Source organism: Plasmodium gonderi (genome assembly GCF_002157705.1).
Source record: "Plasmodium gonderi DNA, contig: Chr14, whole genome shotgun sequence".
Taxonomy (NCBI): Eukaryota; Apicomplexa; class Aconoidasida; order Haemosporida; family Plasmodiidae; genus Plasmodium; species Plasmodium gonderi.
This window is the reverse complement of record NW_021628939.1, coordinates 2,311,363-2,332,990: the sequence shown is the minus strand read 5'-3', so window position 1 is coordinate 2,332,990 and position 21,628 is coordinate 2,311,363. Positions and strand designations below refer to the sequence as shown.

The 21,628-nt window shown below is 30.0% G+C and overlaps 2 protein-coding genes across 2 annotated transcripts; both read right to left on the bottom strand.

The window, feature by feature from the left end:
* Nucleotides 1-28: 28 nt before the first annotated feature.
* Nucleotides 29-3,367, bottom strand: PGO_144930 (hypothetical protein, conserved; the record flags this gene model as incomplete). The annotated part of the gene is made up of 1 exon (XM_028690483.1): nucleotides 29-3,367. One exon carries the CDS (start codon nucleotides 3,365-3,367, stop codon nucleotides 29-31), a length of 3,339 nt encoding a protein of 1,112 aa, XP_028546284.1.
* A 2,267-nt stretch (nucleotides 3,368-5,634) lies between these two features.
* Nucleotides 5,635-11,310, bottom strand: PGO_144920 (hypothetical protein, conserved; the record flags this gene model as incomplete). Its single annotated transcript, XM_028690482.1, has 1 exon — nucleotides 5,635-11,310. One exon carries the CDS (start codon nucleotides 11,308-11,310, stop codon nucleotides 5,635-5,637), a length of 5,676 nt encoding a protein of 1,891 aa, XP_028546283.1.
* Nucleotides 11,311-21,628: the final 10,318 nt, after the last annotated feature.

The following is a 21,628-nucleotide window of genomic DNA, read 5'->3' as shown; positions in this document are numbered from 1 at the left end:
GAGGAGGTATGGAGTTAGTTTTGCTTTCTCATCCTATCGTATTTGTCCCTATCGTATTTGTCCCTATCGTATTTGTCCCTATCGTATTTGTCCCTATCGTATTTGTCCCTATCGTATTTGTCCCTATCGCATCTGCCCTACTTCTACCCCCCTGAGCTAACAAATAACCATCTATGTGCTTCTTCTTTTTTTCATTTTCTCGTACTGTTCCCTCCCCACCATTCCCCATTCTCCGTCCCGCACACTGTGTCGCTGCACACTTTGTCCTCTTCACAAGGGGATACTTAGTAAAATCCCAGAAAAAAAGAAACTGCTCAAGTCCTCCAAAAATTAAATACATTTTCTGTTTCGCACAATTGTAAAAAAATTTCATGCACAAAATACTTCCTACTTTGTTTATATTTTCAAATTGGTAAAAGTTCAAAAACTGGGCTACCAGATGAGCTTCCTTAGTGCATCCATATCCATCAGCTGGTACTTTCTCCCCTTTACATTCCTCTGGAAGTATGAATACCTTATATACTAATATTTCTTTCTTCTTTGTGAAAATAGCAAAATACAATTCATTTTCCATGTAGTGAAAATCAAAAAGTGTTATTTTGAACGTTTCGCGCATGCTCACTTTTGTAAAGTGAATACTTTCCTTTAGAAGTTTTTTATCTACCGTGTGATTCTGACATTCATTGCGAGATTCATTATTTACTTTTTTACTAGCCTCATTCTGAGTATGATCTATGGTGGGATTCACAGAAAACTGGGAAAAAACAGAAACTGCGCTGTTCATAGATGCAAAATAAAGAGACGTGTTTGAGTGAACTAAGAGGAATCCATCATGCACATAAAAGCGGACAATTCGATCACCACCTACATTTGCTATACAAACAGAAAACATAAAATTCTCATCAAATATAAAAAGCGTGTTGTTTTCTGCAAAAATGAAAACGTAGCACTTATTATGCCAGATGGTTGATGCAAGGAATTTTTTTCTTCCATTAAATTGAGACATTGTGCTTAATAAATAATTATGTAGGTTACTCACTTGTCTAGTTACAATGTTGTATAGGTATACTGTGTCCTCATTAAGAACTACCAGGTATGTATCAGAAATATTAATTCGATGTAAATGCTTTACTGTGTTAGTACTCCAGGTGGAAATACTTCTGATGGTAGCGGAAACAGTTGCTCTCTCCCCATTAGCCATTGTTATCGTGTTGTTTTTTCCAAAATGTTTTTCCTTTTTTAGCACGTTCTCTTGTGCTAGTGGAAATGTGTAGTGACAGTTGTCAGTACTTAGAGAGGTATAGTCCCCCACCCCATCCGCGAACTGAGTAAGCAGATCTCCAGTTGTGTGATGATCATTCTCACCTTCCGTCTCATCATTAGTGTAATCCCAATCGTATGGAAGAAATTTTTTGCCAGTACAAAACCAGCATAACGAAAAAACGTTTCGATTTTCTCTTATAGATGGTATGACGATAGTCTTCCTTTGCCCATGGGAGAGAGAGAAAAATCCAAATTGGAATTTTTTGTTTACAAAAGCTACAAGGGGGAAATATGGATGGTTAATTAAATAAGTGCACACATTTAAGTGATCCGAGTAGTATGGTTTTGTTAATAATTTTTCTCCATTGTTTTTAATAACTAAATTGTATACATTTTCATTTCCTAATGAAAAAATGATATTATTTTGAAAACATAGAATTTGATGAATCCATACAGAGATGGTAAATATTTTATACACCATCCTTTTTTTACTTATTTGATAGAGACAAAAATTTTTCTCCGCATCGTAAATGTATGCATACTCTTCTCCATTTACTATACATACAGATAATGAGAAAATTCGTTTACATTGTGTGTCATATTTGTTTATCACTTTTTTTTCCTTTAAATTGTAAACGTTTAAAAATCCTTTTTTGTCTCCATTAGATATGTAAATGGTATTCTCCTTTCCAAAACAAACACACGTGTAGTTCTTTTGTGGTTTTTCCGTTTCACCACCACCTCTACATGGATTCGGTTGTACGCTAGAATCTTCCATGTCACTTCGATCAACCCTCAAACAGTGCAATTCAGCCGATTCAGTAATATCCACAATTTTAACATACTTCTGCGTGGAAAAGGCCAAATACATATGGTTCAACTGATCATGACCTACACTGAGAGAAAATAAAATATCTTCATTGGAAATATCTATAACAAAATGGACTTGATAATTGTATATATTGAATACTTGAATGGAATCACCACATGCTAAAAAAATATAGAAATTGTTTCGAATTGCATTAGCTATGTGGTAGTAATTTTTCACATCAAAATAAGCTTTGACATTTGTTTCGATTAGATGAATTTTTTCATTTTTTCGTAATTTTTTTTTTATTTTTATTTGTTTTTCTGGAATTAGGAAATAAATATTCCCATCATTATCACCATATATTAAAACATAAAACATATTTTGCAAAATTTTGTACATCCATTTCTTCTCTTTCGATATGTCCATTTCAAATTCAACACCTTTACCATAACACAAGGCGCAATCATTGAGTAATTCTTGGAATATCTCAAAACAGTACTTATTCTTGAGAACTATTTTTTCTTCTATTTTGTCTAGATCCACAATCTTTATATTCCCTTCCAATTGATCTTCTGATAATTTATTGTAAAGACTATTGTTTTCATTTATGTAAATAAAGGTAAAGTTAAGTGATGTTATTTGTGTTTTCTCTCGTGTAATTACATGAGATTTGTTTTTTTCAAAATCGAATAAAAGTATTTCTTTCTTATCATTATAGAGGATAAGTTCATGTGGTATTTGCACGAGAGTTGTATTGTCTACTTCACATTCTGTCACTTTCTCATGTTCCATTTTTTTATCGGCTTTTTCCTCCATTTCGTCTACTTGTTCACCCAAGTTAGACAAAGATAAACAAAAAAAAAATGGCTTTCTTGTGATGGATGACAAAAAAAAAACTGGTCTCAGTACATAATCAATGCTGATATAAAATAAGCATGATAAAACCTTCATATCACTAAACATGCTTACATTTAATACCTCATTTTTTATAATTTTCTTTATAATAATACTATTTTTGTGAACAGAACATGTCAAAAAATCGATTATTTTAAAGTTAAATACATTTTTTTTTCTTTCATACTTTGCACATTTCTTTGCTCTCATTCCTAATTCTTCTTCATTGTATGTGAAGTACGGTATGAATGGAGAAGATTGTCCATTAAACCAAAATAAAGAAGGGAAATACAAAATATTCCTTAAATCATTTTTTTTTTTTTTGCCTTTCCGAACTATATCCTTCTTTTCTAATTGCAAATTGTATCTTTGCAAGTTCTCATACTTTTCATTCATCATATTTTCTCTGTGCTTGAACTGGCCATGTGAATGTGGTCAAAAAAAAAAAAAAAACAAAAAAAAAGGAGAGATCCATGAGGAGAAAAACAGCAGATTTGACAGAATGGCGAAGTGGTAGGTGATGTGGTTTAATGTGAACTTAAAAAAAAAAAAAAAAAAAAAATTTATGCTACTTCCAATTCGTTCATCACAAATTGTGAATTATTTAAAAAAGGAGGGAATAATAATGAATTGTTTGCAAAGAAAGAATTTTTTCATTTTTTTTCTTTTTTTTTCTTTTTTGCTGTGTGTGGGAAGGAATTAAAATTATTGTGGTGTGGGCACAGTGGGGGGAAAGAAGCGAAAGAAAAGCAGAAAACACACCTCACCGTTGTTTCCTACTTAAATTATTTGGGAGGTTAAAATTTGTTTACTTAAACTGAATAGCAACTTTTTTTGGGATTCTTAAATTTGAGGTGAACTATGCCTATTGTATATATGTGTATATATATATATATATATATATATATTTTTTTTTTTTTTTTTTTTTTTTTTTTTTTTTTTTTTTTTTTTGCATAGAGTTGGAACAACGAAATTAAGCGGTTGAATGGGCAACTGCTGAAACCACTAACCCAGTATTGTCCTTTTTGTAATTTTAGTCTCTATATTAAGACAAATACTATCTGCTATGTGTGTAGTTTCTCCCTTCATCGCCAAGGTTTTTGCAATATCAGTTTGTATTATATAAATGTATGTTTACATATTTTTGTGTATATAAACATAGTTCGGATCAAAGATATGAACATGCTTTGCATCGTATGTCTCAGGCATCAAGAGTAGGAACAAATACATGCACCACCGTGTTGTACTTTCCCATTTATAAAAAAGCTCACACAGGATAACACTTTTTTCTGTGTGCCAATTTTTCCATACAAATATATCATAATGATACACAAAATGATTATACTTTTTGGATAAAGCTAAATTAGTTTTTTTTTTTAATTATTTTATTTTATTTTTTTTTATTTTTTTTTGAATTAAAAAAAATTATATGAATTTAAAAAAAAAAAAAAAAAAAAAAAAAAAAACCACATAAGTACCTGTGCTATACATGTATATGGGATGCCGTATATATATATATGTATATATACAATATACATAATATATATCGTATGTACACACCATATATATATGGCAAAGACATACATTTATGCACAAAGAGGAGGGGGTGGGGATGGGGTTAAACTTTTCCTATATGTTAAATAAATATAAAAAATTAGACTATCATCTGTTGGGATTAAAATTCAAATATATGTAAAAACTTGTCGGGTTTTTCTAGAAACACCGATAAAAAGTCTCTCACGGGGGTAAGGAAAAAGCATGGGAATGGAAAAACACCTCATAGACGATTACGAATGCAAGAGCATATATATATATGGCTTAAGGGAAACAATAAGTATGTAGAAAACTGTATAAAAAAATTGCACGCAGAGATACGTATCATGAATGCATAAATAAATAAAAAGGTTCGGGGGATAAAGCATTCTCTCAGTGTTCAAAAAAAGGTGGGAAAAAATAAAATAAAACAAAATAAAACAAAATAAAACAAAATAAAAGGCTAATTAGGAAATGAAAAAAACGCAAAAAAAAAAAAAAAAAAAAAAAAAAAAAAGGCACTATATATACCATAATCTAACAATGTCACGAATGCTGCATCCGAAGTGGACAACTCGGCAGTATATATAGGGAGTCTGAGAATAACCCCCAAAAAAAAAGGGATAACCTCAAATAGATTATATATATAATATATATTATATAAGGAAATTACCCAAAATTAATAAATAAAAAAAAAAAAAAAAAAAAAAAAACAAATATGAACCTCGATACGATAATCACACACTCAGCTCATGCATCATATGTATATATAAATATAGATTCACATACATACATCTATACTAAACAACATTCAATTTTCAAATGGAACAATTGGGGGTGGTGGTGGGGGGTTTTAATAACATTATCATGCTCGTATAATCATATCAAAAAAAAAAAAAAAAAAATCAACAACTTTGTTAATAACTAAACTGAAAAATTGATATTACATGTACACTCTTCCCATAACGCGCACACACAACCATGATGATATATATATATATATATATATATATATATATACCCCTTCCTCTCTCCCTTCTTCCCTTAGAACACGTATACACACAAAATATACATGTTGCTGTTGCAATGTTGTAATTTCTTCTGTTGGGATAAAAACCGAAATAGAAAATAAATCAAAAAAAGTTGACATAATTGTCAGAAAAACTTTTCTCCTTATCGACTCGAGAGGTTTGAAAGGAGTATCCTAAAAAACTTTTATTTTCCTCTTCTTCATTCATTTTTAAATCATATTCAGCTGCTTTCACTTTATCATCTTTCTTTGACTCACAAAAGTTGTTGCCATCGTACTTTCCATATGCATTATTGAAGGGAATTCCGTCTATGTATAAATTTGGATTTAATGTATTTCGATAAAGGGAAGATGATGAATTTCCCACTGAATTTTCCAGCGAATTATTCATGCCATTTTCTGCATGCTCAATCAGCGTGCTGTAGTTATTGTTCATTGGTGCATTTTCCACATTTAACGAATTACTGTTATTTGTATTTTTTCCTTTTATACCCATATTTACATACACATTGTTGTTACTACCATTGCTGGTCGTGGGTGCTTCAGCTATTCCATTTCTTCCGTTGTCATAATAGGGAAAAATATTTTTTGCTTTTTCTTCTGAGAAGTAATTGTTGTTGTATCCTTCAGAGATCATGATTCCACTTCGATCAACACTTCCTCCTCTGCATACACTTCCAACTTTATTTATGTTATTCAAACCAATATTTGAGTATGCAAATTCGTTCTGATTGAGATTCATTTCTTCATTGGCGTTTAATTCCTCTTCTTCGTTGTTCATCCGGTAACTCATATCCTTGTATATGTTATCATATGTCTCGAATTTGTTGTACTTGTCAAACTTCTCGAACTCGTCATACTTGTCGAACTTGTCAAACTTGTCGAACTCGTCAAACTTGTCGAACTTGTCCAACTTGTCAAACTTGTCAAATTGTTCATACTCTCGTGCCTTAATACTGCTACTTCCATTGCGGCTACCAACACAACTACTTCCCATGCAGTTACCTGCACAATTACCCACGCACGTAGCACCACTGGCACTCAGCAATCCTTCACTCATGCAACTTTCCAAAGGATTAAGCCTCTTGACGTTATTGGCTTGTTGATGCAAATGATTAAAATTTCTCGAAAGGGCTTTACTATTGCCATTACCGTTGCTATTGCCATTGTTATTTTCATCGTTATTGTCATTGCCATTGCCACTACCATTGCCACTGACATTGCCATTCTTATTTCCATCTCCATGGTTGCCATACTCACAGACGCTGCTCATGGATAGTTCTTCATTGCTCTTTTCATCAAAGTCCATATCTATGTCATTTATAAAATCAATGTTAATTAGGTTCTTAAAGTCCTCCTTCATGTCATCGTTCTGCGTGCCATAATTTTGATTAATCACATCTGTGCAGAATTTATCATCCCCATAGCTATAGGTGTTGCCATTGTTGCTGCCACTGTTGTTGTTATTGACACTGTTATTGCCACTACAGAAATCATTTTGCAACTTCAACGATCCAACACCGAAACTTCCCATGCTTGCGTTCATTTCTCCAGCAGTGCCAATACCCAGATGGCAACTCTTAAAGCCACGCATTAAGTTTTTCTCTTTACTAGACCCTGCTACATCTAAATGTGAACTTGTTCCAAAATGGTTCAAATTTGTCGTTCCATTTTGTGTTCCTCTAGTTGAGCTGTTATTGCTGTGGTTATTGCTGTGCTGAGTATTATTAAAAGTGCTAATAATTAGGTTTCCATTTCCGTGGTTGTTACTGCAAAGTGCACTATTTGAACCATTCACATTAGCTGTGCTTCCACCACTACTGTTGAAAGAAAACAAATGTTCATTATGTGAATTCATGTTGTTGTTCGAAGCATTAGAAAATGATGCATAGTGTGTCTGTTTCTTAAAATTGTAACTAACATTATTTAATATATTATCTTTATTTATTGTGTTCATGCCATTATTACTGCTACTACTACTTAGGAAATTAGAATTGGATAAAAAGGAATTTCTTCTTCCTCCTCCTCCTCCACCACCACTGGTGCTACTTCCAATGCCAATGCCACGACCACTTCCAATAGTATCTACTTCATCACCTGCACATACAGTTTTATTATTCAGATTTTTGTTCTTCATCAGATATATATTTCTAGATGAATTTCTAGATGAATACATAGTGTTGTTATGGTTGATTGTATAATTCAATTTATCGTTTCCTACTATATTCTTGCTTATACAACCATTGCGCATACTTCCGCCGTCGAAATGATTAAGAGTCTCGCTGTTCAAATGACTTCTCATCTGATTTCCCATCTGATTTGATACATAATTACCATAATATCCACTCATGCTACTACTACTACCCATTCCATTTACCCCTGGTACAAAACCAACACCACCTGATCCCATATGATTGGAAGTTAAGAAAGTTCTTCCACCATTTCTGATATTATTAGTATTACTCTTTCCATTTGGGTAAATACCATGCAACATGTTTGCACTACTGCTATTATTACTAACTTGTTTCAGTATACCATTTGACATTATCACTGCAGTGGTCTTGGTCGTCAAGGCATTACTGATATTATCATGTCCTGATAAAGGCTGATGATGAGGATGGTGATCTACATGTGCATCATGGTTTATACCATTATCAGTGTCATTTATAAGGTTATTATTAGCACTACTTGATACATTCATCATTTCTCCATTTCCAATTCCATTAGTGGCACTACCATTTCTTTCTATAACACTACTGCTTCCTAATCTTCCTAAGGTTCCAACAGAAATAGCTCCATTACTACCACCTTCAACTGCCGTGGACATATTCCCCTTGCACAATGTGCTAAAATTGTTCAAGGGAGTACTGCTGTTTTCATCTACTAAAACATGTGCTACTTCTTCTGAAGCATTTTCATTAACACTGATGGATCCTATAATACCTTTCATTTTTGAAATATTTTTTCTGTGATCATTATTAGCCTTTTTATTATTGCTGTTATTACCATTACCATGATAATCATCTGCCATTGCTACAGATGCTGTTGCTGTTGCTGCTCCCTTGGTATGCATGACAATATGTTTATTAAGAGAATCGTAATGTATATTTACATTTTCTAATTTGGAAATATTATTATTGTTACCGTCTTCGCACAGATGATAATTATCTTTAAATAAAAACAAATCATGATAATTTTTATTAATTTTTTTTATTTTTTTAAATTCTGCTGCAGATGATCTCGGTACAGCTCTTTCAATTCGAAGATCTCGAACTGATATACTACTTCTCAAAGGAATGTTAAAAAAATTAAACATATCTTCTTTCCATTTATCTGGGGTATTTTTGTACGTCTTTAAAAATTTATTCATACATGCTAACGTTTTGAATTTAATTTTAATATGTGAACCTTTGGGTGGATGAAAATATATATTATCAATTTCTTCATAACCCATTAATTTTAAAATATATAACATTTGCTCCTTTGCTTCTATATATTCAGCTAGCTTATTTCTCTCAGCTGAATTTTTAGGCAGTTCCAGTGGGTATTGACATCTTGCACTCTTAGGAACCCATGATATGTAAACCATCATGTCGCTGAAGTAATCATTTGTCAATCCGGTTCCATTTGCATTCCCATTTCCCACTCCATGAGTTGAATTCTCACACGATATCTTCTTCGGCACACCTTTATCATTTAACACGAGAGTGCTGTTACTGCTACTATTCTCATTGCTCAGAATTTTCTTTTTAGAATTCCTGTCTCGAACCTTCTTGTCAACAATTGACACTTCTGTTAAACCTGTGGATAAACTAACCTGCGTTTCGTTATTGTCCTTTCTAAAATAGTTTGACGTCTTTTTGTTTAAATTCATTTTATTCACTTTATTCAATCTATTCACACCATGGTTTAATGGGCTGAAGTTCGTTCTGTTCGATGTGTCATGATGATAATGCTGTCGATGATGTTGGTGATGATACTGCTGGATGTGGTACTGCTGGTGATGATGTTGGCCGTAATACTGTTGAGGGTGGTACTGCTGCGAGTGATTCTGCTGCGAGTGATACTGCTGCGAGTGATTCTGCTGAGAGTAGTACTGCTGATGATGTTGCTTCTCAGTATTGTTCTCAAGTACTTCCTCCGTTCTACACTTACCGTTAATGTAGTTCTTGTTGTTTTCAGTGTCCATTCGTATCTTATTACTTACGTCGTTATGGCTACCTTGATCGTCATAGATGTAGCTTCCCTTTAAACAATCATGTTTTGTAGATGCATTGCCACCATTTCGCTCATTTGTCTTGATCAAAAGGTGCATAAAAATATTAATACGGTTCATCCTCTTCAATAATGCACTCATTTCTTCTTCCAATTTTTCCTTCTCAACAAGCATTACATGGATTGCAGAGAATATTTCCTCTAAGAAATGTATAATGTGTTTTCTACACATGAGTAAAAAAAACATATTTAGGTTTCTATTATACATTAGATTTTCTTCAATTTCGTTATTATCATAATCATATCCATTTAATTTCTGTTCCATCATTTGATAAAACGAACTTTTTATTTCGCTTAGCATAGCACCGTCCCTTCTGTTGAGCTGCTGTGATACTTGGTCAAGATTTTGTGATTCCCTTTTCTCATTCTCCTCATTATCATTTGCAATTATATTGCCATTTATATTTACATTGTTGTTTACAAGGGAAGAATCGTTCATACTTAATAAAATACTTTTTACCTCATTTTTGTAACGTCCTAAATAGTCCAACATTATATTCTGATTTTCTCTAAATTTTTCTATTTCCTTCTTTAAAATTTGCGTCTTTTCTTTATTTCCTAATTCTTCACAATCTAAACGGTCGAAGAGACAATTATATAATTCTGCATATAGGAGAAGCATATCATTGCTCATTTCATCACTGTGTACTTCTTCATTTTCTTTTATTTCTTTAATTAATTCCTCAGCTTTGGCTAGCTCATCGTATTTTCCGTTTTCCCCATCAGATTCAACGCGATCATATTCAACACGATCAGATTCAACACGATCAGATTCAACACGATCAGATTCAACGCGATCAGATTCAACACGTTCATAATCTTCATGATCCGAGGAGCTACATTTCATTACGTTTTTTCCATTTTCATTAAAAGTATCACAATCAGTCTCAGTTGGGGTAGAAGAATTCTTCAGCTTTTCTTTTCCCTCATGATGATTTTTTCTATTCGTTTTTGTTACTTCGTTCGATGGAATAGATTCACTGATTTCCTCCTTAATGTCATCCTGCTCGTTGTTCATTTGGTCAGATTTTTCCATACTCTCCATATTTTCTACATCTTCCACAATTTCGACACATTCTGGATTCTCTATACTACTTTTCTTGTCTTCCTTGTTATCATTATCACTCTCAGTCTTCACAATGAGATCATTTCCTTCTACTTTCTGAACAAAATCACAATGTTCATCCTCTTTCCCTTTTCTTACTTCGTTGTTCATATCCATACCTTTACTTTTATCTAGTTCCTTTGCATTACCACTTTCATCCTGTTCTGTTTTGGGTTTAGCCTTGGTTAAATTGTTAAATCGGTCTAACAAATTGAATAAGTAACCACCTCCACTGGAGTTCGCAGCAGCTGCTGTAGTAGTAGCCGTAGTAGTAGCACTGCCTTCACCTTCTTTTCCATTTCCTATTATTGCTGCATCACTTTTCAACTCTTCTGGATTCGGTTTCTGTCCCTTGTAATCATCTTCTCTAGCACTCACTTCCTGTTGAACTTCCTTCATGTTATTTCTTCTTTTTGGTGTGATAACACGGTTCACGTATTCAAGCTTCTCTTGTTCTAACTTCTTTGATATAAATTATTTTATTTTTACTTATTTATTTTATTATTTATTTATTTTTTTTTTTTTAATTTGTAATTTATTTTATTTGTATTTTTTTTTATTTTATATATCCTTTTTCTCTTTTTTTTTTTTTTATTATTTATGCACAAAAATGATGTACACATGTATGCGTAATTGTGGGGAAAAAAAAAAAAAAAAAAATATAAGCATATGCAATTTGTGTTCATACAAAATGTAAATCCATCCCACTTAACATTACATGTAATGATTCCTAAGTGGAGAAATACAAAATTGCAGTGAATTAGTGGAAGAAAAAAAAAAAAAAAAAAAAAAAGGGGATAATAAGAAAATGGTTAAAGAGTTACATAACTCAATAATTCAATTGTTATATACTTAAATACATAAATACACATCAAAGGAAATGTAAAATAATAAAATACAATGAATGTTAATTTCGTGAGAAACATAAAGTAACAATTCTCCAAAAAAAAACAAACAAACAAACAAACAAAAAAACCTCTTCTCTCTATATAAACAAAATATACTAATATGTGCATACGTACATGTATATATATATTACATCTCAAGCGACGAAAGGACGGGAATTCATAAAATCTGATGTAACAACTAATTTATATTCTTGTTACACATATAGATATATACATGCGCAGCGGGCATCAAAATATAATCATACATATGTGCTTTTTTACTATAAAATTATTTTGAAACATTCTAAATAATCTGCACATGTGTTAACATTAAAAAAAAAAAAAAAAAAATACTTCATAATTTTTTAATATTAAAAATAATGGATGCAACGAAATCGATGCATACTCTCTACAACGACTACTATGAAAAAAAGGGAATACAAATAAAAAATAATTCCATGCGTACAAATATGTTCTGTAATGAAAAAAAAAAAAAAAAAAAAAAAACTAAAAACTAATTCGGGTTAATTTGTCTATATAGATATATATATGTGTGTGCACCCTTTATGGGCCTCCAAGGAGCAGTAAAAAGCCCTCTACACATAGGCATAAAACTACATATCTCTAAATTTCCTTTATCACTTGTTTTTCTTAACATGTATATTTACGTAATCATAATTATTGTAATTCGGAAAGGAAAACGTTAATGCACGCATATATGTGGGATATGGACATATATATATGCATACACATATATCCATCTTGTGTTTTCACTTTTCCTTCTTGTTTTTCATTACAAGGTGCAATCTATTTTGTTTTTGTAAATGTCAAATACGTGCATAAAATGCATCTTCACGTATAGTAGCGTAGCATTATACAAGTTTATACACACATGTGTAGATGTAACAAAAATGAAAAGGTTGCGTGTGATGATATCCAAAAAAAAAAAAAAAAAAAAAAAAAAAGGAATGAGAAAAATAGGAAATGCACAAAAAATGTCAAAATGAAAATAAACAATGTATAAATGGATTATATTGTAAATTATATGCTTCATAAAAAATAAATAAATAAAAAACTCTTTTAATTAACAATACAACATTGAAAAAAAAAAAAAAATACATGGTCACGAAATAGCCACATAAATAAACTCACATAAAAAAAAAAAAAAAAGATATTAAAAAAGCATATTATAAATGGAGCGAAAATACAAGGGCATCATGCAAACACAATTCATAAAAGACTTTTATCAAGCAATTGTTAAGTAAGGAAACATGATGTGAAAAAACTCATCATATTTTTTCGTTATGAGTTTTTTGGTTCGAATTTGTTTCGAGGCAATTTTCGGTCCTATCTCTCCCCTTTACTATTTTTTTTTTTTTTTTCTTTTTTATTTTCTTAAACATGTGTTGTTCACTTTTTCTCAAAAAAAAAAAAAATAAAATAAAATAATAATAATAAATAAATAATAAAAAAATTCACATTCAAGCAAACTGCAAGAAAAAATAAAAAAAGGATAAACAAAAATAAGAAAAATAGGCACTCATATAAAACCTCTCACTCGTGAGACATCTTCATATATGGAAGAATGACCCATGTGCGTGTACTTCGCACGTCTATTGCATGGATGTGTGTACAGGGATATGTGCAAAATATGAAAAATGATATCTGTTCAAAACGATACATGTATATATGTATATACCTTTGTGTGTGATGTAACAAATGATTAAAAAATTGAAGGACCATATGTGGAAGTGGGGATATGGTGGAACTACACGTAATGGTAATATTAATGATTGAAAAGATGATAGTAATAATAGAATAAAACGGGGAAAAAAAAAAAAAAAAATATAATTTGCACGATTGTTGTTTCAGAAATAAAATTGAATCATGCACAAATGTGTGTGTGTGTAACTAAAATATACACATCTTTTCTTTTCCCTACGTTATTTGAACATACGGTACAATTTTTTTTTGCATTCATTCCTTCAAAATGCTCACTTAAATTTTGTCCATACAAATGTGCATCTTATGAGAAAGATATAAAAAGGTACATGTATATGGGTACAAATAGCTATAGGTGCATGTACATAGAGTTTCTCACACAAGGTCATATATGTACACATAGGTATATATGCATGTACACACATACAAATAAATTTATGTAAAAAAAAAAAAAAAAAAAAAAACTAATCTACTTATATGAACAAGGTCATATATATACACACAACATGTTTCAAAATAAATTTTTTTTTTTCAGATTTATGCGAAAAAAATGTATATATATGAGAACTATATAAATAACTAATGTGAAAAGTAAAACATTACATCATATGAAACATGTGAAAAGTTTGACATAAGTGTAGGGCTTATTTTGTAAGCATTACAACACGCTTATTTAGCTTGGGCATTGGTATTACATAAATGCATTTGTATGCCATAGGCTGCAAGTATATGAATGTATATAAACACAATATAATATGGCAATAGTGGGTATATATATATATATATATATATATACATAAGGCGGCGCTTTCTTTTACTTAGTAGCTTTCAACAAACTGAGGATTTTGCAAGAACATATGCATTGCCATGTGCAAATAAACGCATATAAAAATCCTACTTCTTTCTCCCCCTTATTCATTTACATCAGTAACAAAACACTTCAAGCACAAATCATTTAAAAGTAAATACATTCATGTTTGTTCATTCAAAACATAATCAATCAAGCGAACATACTTCTAAGCAATGTGGATTAACACGTAAGCTTTATCAAATAATCAAACTCAAGAAGATGAATATGTATTTTTTTGTTACTTTTCTAACATTGATATATAATAATAAAAAAAAAAAAAAAAAAAAAAGTATACATATAAAGGTATAAATAAGTTTATAAATGAAAAATATACATACTAATATGTTACAAAATATATAATAGAAAGAAAAAACATTTTAAATCAATTGGGCTCACGTACGTTAATGTAAAATGGGGGAAAAAAAAATATGATTTATAAAAAAAAAAAAAAATGTTTTGCCTTTTATAAAATGCATATGCATGTACATGTATATACAAACATAAATGTGCTAAATGCAAAAGCATGTTAAAAATGGGCAAATGCATGAATATTAAATAAAAAAAAAAAAAAAAAAAGAGAAAGTTGAAATCATAGTTAATTAACAAGTTTTGGCACTCGAAAAAAGAAAAAAAAAATATATTACTCCACCAATGAAAACTAAAAAATAAAAAAATCAGTACTCACCCTCCTTCTTCCTCTTTCATATATACACATGCTTGAGTATCTGCATGTTATATATTATGCATATTTGGGGGGGAGGGTAATAATATAACACATGCGAAATGCTCACATTTATATCATAATTATAACATTTTCTCTCGCCGCTTGTCGTAAATTTATACACCCAAAACTTGTGAAAAAATTTTCACATATATATAGGTTCTCCCAAACAAACATATATATTATACTAATTGGGTAATGAAGGTGAAGTGGAGCACTGTTACTATAACATTCCCCTTTTTTGTTAGTATTTACATTACATATTTTCTTAGTTTAATAAATTCTAAATTTGAAAAAATGTACAAAAAGGGGCCAAATGAACGAAAAGAAAAAAAAAAAAAAAAAAAAAAAGTTAAAAAGTATTGTATGACACACAATTTTCACGGAATAATAATTAATTAATTAATCCCGAATATTCTGTGCCTTAAACAAAAGGTGCAGAAAATAAAAATATACAACACGATCAGAATGCCTGTGGTAGTAGCTTTATTAATACTTCTTACTGTGCTACATAATAATTTTTTTTTTAAACTCATGCATCCATGTAAAAATACACATGTACACAATGTAAAAGTATATGTAATATACTCACACTGATAAGCCTCCTGAATGTTATATACATATATATATATATATATATATATATATATATATATATATATACATTTGGAATAGATATCAATGGAGTAGTGATGGTAGTGTAGTGTTTTACGTATATTGGTAAAACTGCAATATTACTTGCACCTTACTACATATATTATTCATAGCACCCCAACATGTGCACTTGTGTTCAGAATAAAAAGTATATATAAGCGCTTTATTATGTATGCACAGGCTGTCGTATTATTTTGAATACATAGTACAATTATATATATACGCATAATATACATGTAAGATATATAATGAATCTCCACGAAAATCAACAATCTTAAAATAAAGGCCAAGGGGCTTCCTTCTCCTTATCCACATATTAGCTTCCTTTCAAAGGATTAAACTAATCAACTATTGTTAAAAATAGCAAAAGCTGATGGGAACGTTGCTGTGTACTTATAAAATTTGTATAATAAAATAAATAAATGATAACAGTAAAAAGCAGTAATAGTAATAATACTTTTTTTTTTTTTTTTTTTAAGATTGGAGAATTTGGGGAGATGGAAGGTGGTGAGGTGGTGTAGTGAAAATTAATGAAATAACAAAATGTAACAGTGTTGGTGGGGAGAATGCTAGTTGGAATGAATTAACGGGTTGAACGTATATACATGTTATATAAAAAATAATAACAAAATATAATAATAAAAAAAATAATAATATAATACAGTAAAAAAAAAAAAATAAAACAAAATAATAAAAAAAAAAAAAAAAAAAAAAAAAAAAAAAAAAAAAAAAAAAAAAAAAAAAAAAAAAAAAAAAAAAAAAAAAAAAAAAAAAAAAAAAAAAAAAAAAAAAAAAAAAAAAAAAAAAAAAAAAAAATAATAAAAAAAAAAAAAAAAAAAATAATAAAATATAAAATAAGATAAAATAATAATAAAATGATAATATATGAAAAGTAGTGATAAAATAAAAATAAAATGATAATATGATTAAGTAATGAAAAAATAAAATGATAATATGATAAAGTAAAGATAAAATAAAATAATAATAAAATGATAATATAATTAAGCAATGACAAAATAAAATAATGATAAAGTGTTAATAAATACATAAAAAAAAAAAAGGTTGATAGAATAAGAGTTAACATAAAAATGAATACACTTCATTTTGGCTAACAAATCATACTTTATTTTTTTCCTTTTAAGCTTTAATGAAAATTTCAAAAGTTTGCATTTTCTCATACCATTATAAAAATATGCTTGTAGATGATGTGTACATGTGAAGGGAGTAAAAAATACGTATCCACCGATATATATACATTTGCAAATATCTAGTTGCATATTTCACATGTATACAGTGTAATGACACGTAAGTACGAATGGATTGTAACGCTTGACACATTCTCTTTTTCGGCAAATGCGACCAAACGAGTCACAAACACACACTACTTTCCCAGCGCTTGTAGAAGCAGGCCAATGGCCAAAAAATGTGTGAACAAGATTGATCATATATATATATATGTATATATGATACCCTCTAAAAGAAGAAATTCTAAAATACATATATATTCTATATTTACTTGCAATATATATGTAATTAGTGTGATGACAGAGATGTAAGGGAAAATATACAAAGAGAAGGAAAAAAAAAAAAGGTTCACAGAAATCTCTCTATCATGAAAAAAGTAAACATATGAATATACATGTATGTAACTTTGCGGTGTATTTCCCAAAAACCAAACATGCAATCAGAATCCAGAACGTAAATAATGTATATATACCTATAAGCCAAGTTTTACTACGATAAAAGCGTAACTTTTTATATATCCATGCTCATTTGCTTGTCATTCAGTAGTTTGCATATGTATATATATATGTATATAAAAACTGAGATATGTATAATGTGGGGTTCATAAAAGCAGCGTGTTCCCATAGAACATAGCTAACATATATGTGTAATGGCACAACAGTTTGTATTCTTTAAGAGAAATGTTTTTGTAGAAGGAAAGAATACAATATGAAGGAATACATTATTTTACTAGGCACCTGTGCCATTTGTGCAATCCGATGTAATGGTAGCTATATAATAAATGTTAAATCAAAGGATTTATTTTTGTCTATTGCCAAAAAGACTTGTTCTTAACATATTTTGTGTTCAGTTCAACTCAGTGCATTGTAGAGCAGTGTAACGTATAATAATACAATACAGCGTGACTTAATGTAACTCAATTGAGTTCATTTTTATTTTTATTTTATTTTTTTTTTTTTTTTTGCTTCATTTATTTGAATTTCTTCCATTTGAGATACTCTCAAAATCATCTAACGCCTATGTGTGCTCATTAGTATACATTCCAAATGAGCACTCAATTGTGAATGTAACCAGTTAATAGCGACCATACAAAAACACAAAAAATATAATTTTCTTGAAAAAAGGGAGCTGATCTGTCACAAATGCTTGCATATTAAAAAAATAAAATAAAATAAAAAGGTGTACTTTACAAATGTTTACATGTGCACTGAAGAAAGCGTGTAGTGCGAAAATCATGATGTATACATTTTGCGAAAACAAATGCAAGGTTATCACATGGGTGTGTAGTAACACTGCTGACATATAAATATATTTTCCACATACTGAGGAATATACAAAGGCACAAATGGGTAAGCACGAAAATGCACAAATGTGCTTATATTGCTTAATATGGGTTTAGTGCTTATAGTATACTTTTTTCCTTTTTCGTACGTACGTGGGGTAGACGATTTAAGAGCATTCTCTCAGTTACGTTAAATCATGCTGCGTTCACAAATTCAGCATTGAAGCAGAAAAAAGTTCTTGTCACGGTTTGACACGACAACATTTTTTACAAAATTCGCAATTTTTTTTTATTCTTACACACTACGGAATAATAATAAATGAAAGAAATGGGTAGTGACAAAAGCAGTAAAACAAACAAAGCAAAATGAAAAAAAAAAAAAATTAAATATAAAATTAAAAGCGATAAGGGACGAAGAGCTGTTCGCTCATTCATGCACCAAAACATATAGTTGCTCGATTTGTAGTTTTGTTCCTTGGTACTTATGGAGAGTAACTGTTCAATTTGAAGCTTTCGCATACGGATTTATTATACTTTCCGTTACACACGTTTATAACAACACATAGTAAACAATTTTAAATATTAAAAATTAACGTGTGATTTTATGACAAAATTTGTTTAAAAGAAAGGAGCAAAGCTAGGGAGTAGCAGAAAGGAGTTTATAACAATAAAAGTGATTATGTAACGTGAACACTCTGAATGTAACATGTGTATGCATAAGTCATAACATCGCATGTGTATGTCCATGTGTATGCATAAGTCATAACATCGCATGTGTATGTCCATGTGTAAGCATAAGTCATAACATCGCATGTATATTTCCATGAGTAAGCAACTTTGTAGAAATCGTTTTTTTTTTTACGTCATCGTGTGTGCTTTTATAAGAATAAAAAAAAAAAAAAAAAAAAAAAAAAAGCACTAGGAGGAGAAAATGCATGAAAAAACTACTAGCTTACGAAAACAAAAACGATACTTGCGTGAAGCTATAATTTTGATAGAATTGCAATCTTATTCATTATACAAGATGAAAGCCCAAAATACATTGTTCAAATACACAAACAACATACAATCATTTATCATAAGGATACACGAATATGGATAAGTGGAGGTGTGCTAACATTCGACACCCCGCATGGCGCTAAGCAGTGGAAAATACACACACTTTGTAAACGGAAAATCTACAAAAAAGACATAAATTTTTTTAAAATTTTATATTAAAAAAAAAAAAAAAAAAGGTAAAATTTACTCTAATACAAAAATTTATAATTTCCCTATAAAATAAAATGAAAATATATAAATATTTTAAACTTGTTAAAGCAGCGTACATGCAAAAGGCTGTGCTACACGCATATATTTATTAAATATAAAAATCAAACCCTTAAATCTTTCTGATTTTTGTCTTTTAAAATCATGCAAAAATTGTGAGCAGTGCATGTAAATTATACATTTACAGCCTGAGCTGTTCATAATTTTTTTTTTTTTTTTTTTTTTTTAAGTAAAAATATAGCTCTTAATTTATGAAAAATCGATGTATGCAAAAAATGGCTTGCTCGTAAAACGGCCTCCTTTCAGCAACTATATAAAAATAAATAAATAATGAAATCCCAAAGATTAAAAATAAATTGGGTGAACAAAAACTGGCCCTGTAAAGGTGTGCACAATGTGTATTATTTGCCAACTGTATAGAAATCTACAATGTATATTATCGTTTCGTGGAGAAGGAAAATACATACTTTTCATTTTTTTCATTTTTTTTTCATTAGTTAGATTAATTACAGATTTGTCTGTGCACAAGTATGCGATCAGCTCACCCTTTTAATGATGGTGAGGTATAATCCTGCGTTATAAACCCATTGTTACAACCTATATTTGTATGCATTTTATTTATTCTTTTTTTTATCAGTATTCCTGAAAATGTGTACTTATTTAGGTCATAATACCCAATGAGCATATAAATATAACATGTGGCGTGGATGTAATGTAGCAACAGTACATTCGCACAAACAGACCCACATGTTTCGTATAAGCGTCAATTTGGAGGAATCCATATAAAATCATCAGCTATCTGTGTATATATACGCGCACCTCTTTATATACATTTTGACATACTTTGGAATATGCAAGGTACGTTAGAACATATATAAAATTTTCCTTTTGTTTTTTCCCTTGCTTATACCGTTGAATTTTCATCTTTTCTTTATTTTAAATTAAAAAGAAAGTGATTCGCGTAAAACTTCTCGTATTAAATAATTTGTAAAAATTTTAAAAAATTGTATGAACATTAACACATCAGAAAAGAGAAAAACTCATTAGCATATTTGTAAAAACACTGTAAAATTGGAACTTTTCGAATAAAAGATTTTATAGAAATATAAAATGTCGTAAATTTCTTCACTTCGTTCACTCATAGCTTATGAACAATTAAGATGGTACTTGTTAATTTAGCTATGCACCGCTTGTTTATCGTTCCAACGGATGCGGGCGTTACAATGGAGAAGTATTTAACTGAAAGAAGAATCTCTAAATAACTGTACTGCTATATTTTCCTCTTAGTTGAACTGTTGTTACTATTAAATAATACGATATTGTAAAAAATAAATACCTGAAAACATGTACATGTGTAATTTCTTCACACATCTCCTTTGGGAAAAATGGAGCGACAAATTAGGGTAAAAGGAAAATAAGCACAATTTCTTGTTCCTAATAAAATGAACGCTTTATTCGTGTGTACAAGTGGCATGTACAATTTATGATATATATATATTTTTTTTTTTTTTTTTTTTAACAAGTTAGTGTATGTATATCGTATGACATCATTAATTCGCGCTACATTTTAACCAAGTTAAAAAAAAAAAAAAAAAAAAATCAAGTAAAAGAACCAAATGAACAAACAAAACGTAATAGAGATACTTTTATATTGTGAGCAGGCTTACGAATTCGTACGCACCTTTTTAATTGGATAAATATGACACAGGTCATGATCCAGAAAAAAAACATTCTACTGAAACGAAATATTATCTCCACATTGGGACAATCCTGTTAATATAAACGCTTACGCGATTTTGTAACAATGTGGATTAACAAACAAAAGAAGAAAAAAAAAATAAAACAAATAAAACAAAATAAAATAATTGAAGAAACGGCTAAGAAAATCGGAATGTACTGTTTTACATATATGTGCCTATGAACAATTTGTTATATTCTTTTAATGTTATAATTTTACTCTTATTTACGATTACGCTTGGTACATGGGATAAAACTCGTGAAATTTTGGCAAACGCTTTAGAATGGCAAAAAAAAAAAAAAAAAAAAAAAAAGAGAATCATTGAATGGACCTTGCAATTAGCTTACATATA